We start from the raw sequence: 7,899 nt of genomic DNA, 5'->3' as shown, positions 1-7,899 counted from the left end.
TGCCACTGCTTGGGTGCTTGCTTGAGTCCATACAAAGACTTCGACAACTTGCACACTTTTCCCTCCTGACCATCTAATACAAACCCATCTGGTTGTTCCATATAAATTTCCTTGTCCAACTCTCCATTTAGGAAAGCAGTCTTAACATCCATTTGGTGAACGATAAGACCATGTGAGGCAGCTAGTGAAAGTAGAACTCGAGTAATGGTCAGTCAAGCCACAGGTGAGTAAGTATCAAAGAAGTCTTCACCTTCCTTTTGGGCATAACCCTTAGCCACGAGTCGAGCCTTGTACTTTTCAATAGTACCATCGGGTCTAAGCTTCTTCTTGAATACCCATTTGCATCCTATAGGTTTACACCCATAAGGACGATCAGCTATATCCCAAGTTTCGTTCGCCAAGATGGAATCCATCTCGCTACGAACCGCTTCCTTCAAGTAGTCAGCATCTTCAGATGCATAGGCCTCTGAAATAGAACTGAGAGTGTCATCTATGAGATACACAAGAAAATCATCACCAAAGAACTTTGCAGTCCTCTGTCTCTTGCTCCTAGTAGGAACTTCATTGTTCTCCTCCACAGGATTTTCAAAGTGTTCCATCGAAATGGCAGGTTCGATAATTGTAACTGGTTCCTGATTCGATGAACTAGGCATCTCCTGATTAGATGAGGTAGCCATATCCTTCATGGGAAAGATATCTTCAAAGAAAGCCACATCATTCGACTCCATGATCGTACCGACATGCATGTCAGGTACCTCAGATTTTACAACCAAGAATCTATAACCAATGCTATGAAAAGCATATCCGAAGAAAACACAATCCACGGTCTTTGGTCCAAGCTTGTGCTTCTTTGGAATTGGCACATGGAGTTATCTCTTTATTCTTTGTGGGAACTCAGTTTAGGACATGACATGCAGTCAATATCGCCTCCCCCCACCATGCCTTGGAGAGACCCGATGTGTCTAACATGGCGTTAACCAAATCAGTTAGAGTGCGGTTCTTTCTTTCGGCTACCCCATTTGACTGAGGTGAATAGGGAGGCGTCCTCTCATGGATTATACCATGTTCCGCACAAAAAGCATCAAATTCATTGGAAAAATACTCTCCACCATGGTCGGACCTAAGCCTATTGATTTTCCGATCAAGTTGGTTTTCCACTTTAGCTTTATAGATCTTGAAAAAGTTCAAAGCCTCATCCTTATATTTCAGAAGATACACATGGCAGTATCTAGTGGAGTCGTCAATTAACGTCATGAAATATTTCTTTCCACCTTTTGTCAAAGCACCATTCATTTCACATAGATCTGAATGTATGAGTTCTAGTGGTGCAAGATTTCTCATTTCCGCAGTCGTGTGAGACTTATGAGGTTGCTTAGCTTGCACACAAACTTGACACTTAGATCCCTTGACAGTGGTGAAACTAGGGATTAAATTCAATTTGGCTAGTCGCAACATGCAACCAAAGTTAACATGACAGAGACGTGAATGCCACACATTTGATTCACTATTGTTGCAAACATGATTAATAACTTTATTGCAAACATCTGACAAGGATAAACGAAACAGGCCTCCTGACTCATAGCCTTTACCAACAAAGGTTCCATACTTGGATATTACAAATTTATTTGACTCAAAGACAATCTTGTAGCCATCTCTACATAGAAGAGATCCGCTAACAAGATTTTCATTGACGGAGGGGACATAATGCACGTTCTTCAGCCGCACGATCTTCCCTGAATTCAGATCGACTGTGCCAACACCACGAACAGAAGCACTTGAACCGTTGCCCATCAGCCCGGTGGAAGTCCCTGCGATCTGATAAGATGAATGCACATTAGCACCCGTGTCAATCAACCAATTAGGAGAATGGCATACTGAAAGAATAGTGGGAAATATACCGTACCCAGCATCTTTCATGTCAGTGTCACCAACGACAACATTAGTGGTCTTGCCGCCTTCCCCAAGATGACGCTTGTCATAACGATTAGGGCAACTATGAGACCAATGGTCAGGATCTCCGCACACATGACAAACACCTTTCTTCTTGTCATTATTCTTCTTGAAGTTCGTGTGTTGTACAGCCTTGTTCTTCCCATCAAACTTTGCTTTACCATCAAACTTGCCCTTCTTGAATTTGTGGGGCTGGAAGTTTTTCTTCTGTACCAGATTAGCACTAGAACCTCCCTTAATACCTCGAGCACAGTTATCCTTTGCTCTCGCCTTTTCTTCCACATCAAGAGTACCAATGAGATCCGGAACAGAAAACTCCTGCCTCTTATGCTTCAGTAAGGTAGCAAAGTTCCTCCATGAAGGAGGAAGCTTAGTGATGATACCTCTGGCAACAAACTTATCCGGTAGCATACAATTGAAGTGCTCAAGTTCTCTAGCAAGTGACTGTATCTCATGACCTTGCTCAACCACGGAGCGCTCTTCAGTCATCCTGTAATCATAGAATTGCTCCATGATGTACAGCTCAGTGCCAGCATCTGAGACCCCAAACTTGGCCTCGAGTGCGTCCCGCATATCTTTTTCATTATCAATTGACGCATAAGCATCAACTATGTTCTCACCAAGAACACTCAAGAGAGCAGCCTTAAATAGGGTATCCATTTTCTGAAAAGCTTGTTCCTATTGAGCATCATGTTCTCCTTCAAGTTTGCCAAGAGTGGCGTCATAGCAACTCATGATTTGAAACCATAAGACTTCTCTCACGCGCCACCTCTTATAGTGGATACCCTCAAACATAGGAGGTCTCATGGAAAAAGCAAACCACTCAGGGTAAATCGCCTATAATAAGGTTTTTGGATTGTTGGAAATATGAGCAATTTACCAAATGCTTTTATTAACAGAAATATTAGATAAAGCATGACTAATATAACAAGGATAAAACTAGTCATGTGATCTGACAGGGAGAAGGTAAATAACATTTGCATATATGACCTGTAACCAAGCTTATCTAGAGCAGAAAGTAGGGCAAGTTTCATATATGAAGTAGAACCTAACATATCTAGGGAAAACATCAGAACAAGGAACTGTGGCAGGACCTCGAACAGAAAGGAGAGGAACACATACAGAACAGCAGCAACAGTAGCACTGGACTTGGGGTCGGTGTCCTTGCCAGCCATGTCGTCGAGGAGGTTGTCGATGTCGGGGAAGAAGCCATTGTCGGGGAAGTAGTCGTTGGAGTCCGGGGCGTCAGTGACGAAGAAGTCAGTAGTCACGTTGAGCGCTCGCCAAAAACCTTATCACCCTTCTCCCATATAGAACTAAAAGAGGTGCGGTTTCGGAGGCCCACTGTCCCGACTCGCGGTGCACGCCGCAAGCTGGGATGAGGAAGACAGCAGCAACTCAGAGATTGGAATCGGTGGCGAGAGGAAGAAGAAGTTCTGGTGCGTCTCTCTGAGAGGAGCGACCTCCCTTTTATAGGCGCAAGAGAAGGAGGCGAGAGGCTGCGCCGGGAGCTGAAGGGGACGAGGGAGACGAAACGAACATGCAGCATCTGAAGGGTGCAACGTTCGTATTCAATATCCACTGCAGCAAAAACTTTCCAGCTCCCGAGTGACCTTTCGTATACCCGTAATGCGTGGCAAAAATTTAGACATTGGCTCGGCTCATTCCCGCAACCCGCGTCGCGGCGCGGCGGGCGGTGCAGGAGGAGCGCGCGTGGATGTCCCTCTTGTTCTCATGCTCATACAAGTAGGGAAAGAACCTCCCTTATAAAGAGGTCCAACTCCCACTAAACTAGCAATGTGGGACTAAACTTTAGTAGTATCCCTTGCCTTACACGAATGGGCTAAGTGGGCCTCTAGAATTTATTTAGGAATTTCTGAAATAGTTATTGGGTTGTCCCAAAATAGACTAAATTCCAGCAGTGGATCCCGCCCTTGCTGGCGGGGGGCTCCGTTTTTTGATGTTTTGTTAGAGTTTGTGTCTTGCTGAGAGATGCCAGGTGTCGGCGGCTCTCTGTAGATGGATTGAGGTCCTCCTCGCCTAGCCCCTATTTCGGTGGTGTTTCTAGCATCGTACCGTTGGAGGGCGTGTGGAGGTTTGTCTCCGGCGGATCCCATGAGATTCGGTCGGCGTTTGTCTTCGTTGGATCCATGTGAATGTGTGTCTACGTGTGTCTACAGGTTGGATTCTTCGAATCTACGCTTCTCTTCATCGACAATGGTTGTTGTTTTAGTGCTTTGGTCCTATGGGGTCTTAGCACGGCGATTTTTCGACTATCTACTACAAGAAGGTTTGTTCGGCTCCGATGAGGGAGGGGGAATGATAGTGGCGCGCCTTCGGCTTGCTCCAGTACTTATAGTCATCGCTAGGTAGTATACGGATTTGATATATTTTTTATTTCTGCTATTTTTTGTGCTACCTTGACAGTTGAGGAATAGATTGGAAGTTTTTTTAGAAAAAAAAAAGACGCTGCCTTTTTAAGTGTAGCTTAGTGATTTATTTAGGAGATACCTGGGAGGTGTTACTTTTTTTATGAAGTTTCTGGCATGGGCGAGAATTGTGAATTTTCACGTCATCTCCTGATACTTCACAGCGATCATACATGTTCCGTTTTCTGGCTATTCAAAGAATATAACTCATTTTGATTCGCGGACATGTACGTGTAGTTCCCAGCGCGACTTCTCTGCTCGAGGATTCCTTTGTTATCTTCCGTAAGCAACAAGCTCTTGTTTCTTTTCCAAGCTGTGCCAAGCCCACATCAATGGCATCAAGGCTAAAAGCTTCTTTAATGCCAAGAACCAGATTCCATGGCCTCACTTCGTACTTAATTAGGTAGCAACATTCGCCAGCATCGGTCTTCTACCTTTTCCCGAAAGAGAAGTAGCTAGAAGGATGTAACTGCGTTGATGACTTGGTGTAGCCAGCTGCATTTTTCATCTCTGAGTTTTCAAAAGATTCGGCTCGATAAATCATCCGAAGCTTCTGCCTTCAACCAGACGACCAGGTGTCATACTGTCATGTGTCAACCACACGAGACTCTCTCTCTCTCTCTCTCTCTCTCTCTGCAGTTGCATACATATCTCTCTCCCGCCCCTCTCTTCCCCTGCACCTCTCTCTCTCTCTCTTTCCCTGCGCCTCTCTCTCTCTCTCTGCGACAAACCAACTAGGTCACTAACTCACAACAACAGCATGACAGATCAGGTGATCTCTCTCTCTCTCTCTCTCTCTCTCTCTCTCTCTCTCTCTTATTTGCATCCGATCTGTTCTAGGGTTTATCCCTTTGTGGGTGATTCGTTCAATGGAGAAAAACGAAGTTTCTTTTTCTATGGAGAAAAACAAAGTAGGAGCTACAAGTTTCTATCTATGCCTGCAAAAGTATATACTTCTCGTAATTCAAAACCCATGTGTCCACATGTGCATGTTGCTTCCCATTTTCTGACTTAGTCATTCACTTGGTAACAAAAACCAAAGAGATTTTCATAAGATTTTTGCATGATTTCTGCTCGTAGGAAAAAAAAAATTAGGGTCACTCGGATAAAAGAAGTGAGACCATCAATTTATATGGATTGTTTTCTTATACCACAATTTCATAGGATTTTTAAGAAGAGATTAAACCCCACCTAGTGAAAAATAGTGGTTAGACCTCATGGAAATTTGTATTTGTGCCTCCCACACATCTTCTGTCACTTCATATTCGCCTACAGAAATTATTAGCATCAAATGAGTCAAGTAAATTCCCATATTATAGTTTCCCATGGACCAAAGAGGTCATAACATCTCAACCATACTTTTTTGCCTATTCATAAGTTTTTAGAAACCTGAGTTCCAAAGATGCCCTTATTATTGATCAAGTAGTGAAGGAATTGCAGTTTTTGTGTCCCAAAGAACTATTATGAGCATTCATTCATAAGATAACCAAGAACAAAAGCTCAGCGTCTCTGAAATTAGAAAGTATGCACTGATTTTGGGGCTTCATTAGTAACTATTTACTTCACTGATGCTTCTGTCAACACAGATCTCCACTATAATCTTAAGGGTGGACCTTGATTGCCACCAGTGCTACAAAAAGATCCGCAAGATTCTTTGCAGCCTTCAAGGTGCGTAGAACATCTGACTGTACTGCACTAATGCTATATGTTCGTTCATGCATCTCAGTCACAAAGAAACTCTCCACATGAGCTTGCCATACCAATCAGGAACACAAATTTCTTACTTGCTACTGTATATCTTACAAGATAATGACTTGTGCAGATCAAGAGAGGATTAGGACGATCTCCTTCGACACCAACAATAACGCAGTCATCATCGACGGGCCGTTCGATCCACACAAGCTATCATGCAGGATCAGATGCAAAGGAGGCAAGGTGATCAAGGGCGTCCAAATCATGGGCGACGGCAAGCCGGAAGAGATGGCCGGGCCACCGCCGAGCAACAGTCGCAAAAAGAAATCAAAATCAAAGGGGAAGGGGAAGGAGTCACCGCCGCCGCCCGCTGAGCAGCCACAAGCATATCATCCTCAGCCGCCCACCGAGCAGCAGCCACAGGCATACTACCCTCAGCCGCCCACTGAGCAGCCACCGGCATACCACCAGCAGCCGCCCACTGAGCAGCCACCGGAATACCACCCTCAGCAGCACACCGAGCAGCAACCGGCATACCACCCTCAGCCGCCCGCTGAGCAGCCACAGGAATACCACCACCCTCAGCAGCCCCCTCCGGACAGAGAGATGTCAGCGACCATGCAGGCGGTCAGGGAGGAGGAGAGGCCGAAAGAGAGACCGGCCGAGCTTGAGACGCCAAAGGAGATGCAGGTCCACTTCGTGCCAGAAGCAGGGCCAGAGTGCCACAAGAACCCGAGGGAGAGGAGGCACCCGATGGGAGAGATGCCGTCGTGGAACGGGCCGCCGATGGTGGAGATCCCCTCGCTGCCGGCGCGACCTGTGGGCCCGTGCCGCTGCACGTGCTGCGCGTCATGCTACCAGGGGTACTACGGAAGTTGCAGGTGCTCAGACTGCGGCAGGACGTACGGCTACACCGCCGCCGTGGCGCTGCCGCCGCCAGCCGGCTGCTACGGTGGCGCACGCGCGCCGTACTGCGGCGGATACAGCGGCTACCGGGTTATCTGCGAGGAGGATCAAGCGGGTGCTTGCATCATAATGTGATCTGTTCACTGTTTCGTGTGCCACAACCATTGTGCTGCTTAGGCAAATTTGCATGTGTTTTGCGTGTCTTGATTACCAATGATTCGTGTATGCATCTGCTATGCATCTATCATTTTTGTAGGGGGGGCTTTGCATGAATCGTCGCCAACTATCGATGCTCTCCCATTCACATCAGATCATTTCTGAAAAGACGAGAGAGAATCGATGCCTTCCCTTTTTATTAAATAAACTCGTTATTCTTGTTCAATAATGTCTACTTTTCTACATGGTGCCGTCAAACAACCTAGCACTTTGGCAGATTCTTGTTCGATAGTGTCTCCTTTTCAACATAGTGGTGTGAAACAATTTTTAGCACTTTGGCAAATAAATGGTGTGTGAGAAATTCATACGGTTAAATGCAATACAACAATACGATGCTCAGATTTGTTAATAAGGTTCAACATAAATGCCTACATCCTCAACTCTTGACTATAAACGCCCCTCAACATGCATTAAATTAACACAATACGGACCGGTCTGATTACCCCCGTGCGGGGTGCAACAACGGACCGGTCTGGTTACCCTCATGTCGTGTGCCGAGACCACCCACTCTTACAATCCCATATCTAACACATCAACTTTGTCTAGTCTATTTCGCGGCATCAGTCAACTCCACAATCTTCATCACCGTTGGTGAAAATTCACACGCTACAGCACTCCTACTGTCCTGCCGCAATGCCCAAATACACTTAGTAGAAACCATGTGCACCAAGTAAAATCCAACCCAAAGACCTTTGTCTTCGTGTGG

At 45.7% G+C, this 7,899-nt stretch overlaps 1 protein-coding gene across 2 annotated transcripts; it reads left to right on the top strand.

The window, feature by feature from the left end:
- Window positions 1-5,015: 5,015 nt before the first annotated feature.
- On the top strand, window positions 5,016-7,260 carry LOC119356863 (protein PYRICULARIA ORYZAE RESISTANCE 21-like). 2 transcript variants are annotated; one of them, XM_037623855.1, is made up of 3 exons: window positions 5,016-5,151; window positions 5,966-6,047; window positions 6,202-7,260. In XM_037623855.1, exons 1-3 carry the CDS (start codon window positions 5,140-5,142, stop codon window positions 7,110-7,112), a joined length of 1,005 nt encoding a protein of 334 aa, XP_037479752.1. In that variant the 5' UTR covers window positions 5,016-5,139; the 3' UTR covers window positions 7,113-7,260. The 2 variants fall into 2 exon arrangements, with proteins under 2 accessions (XP_037479752.1, XP_037479751.1); XM_037623854.1 differs by lacking the exon at window positions 5,016-5,151 and having other exon boundaries at window positions 5,174-6,047.
- The last annotated feature ends 639 nt before the right edge of the window (window positions 7,261-7,899 follow it).

This window comes from Triticum dicoccoides, chromosome 2A, assembly GCF_002162155.2.
Source record: "Triticum dicoccoides isolate Atlit2015 ecotype Zavitan chromosome 2A, WEW_v2.0, whole genome shotgun sequence".
Taxonomy (NCBI): domain Eukaryota; kingdom Viridiplantae; phylum Streptophyta; class Magnoliopsida; order Poales; family Poaceae; genus Triticum; species Triticum dicoccoides.
This window is presented reverse-complemented; position numbering and strand designations above follow the sequence as displayed.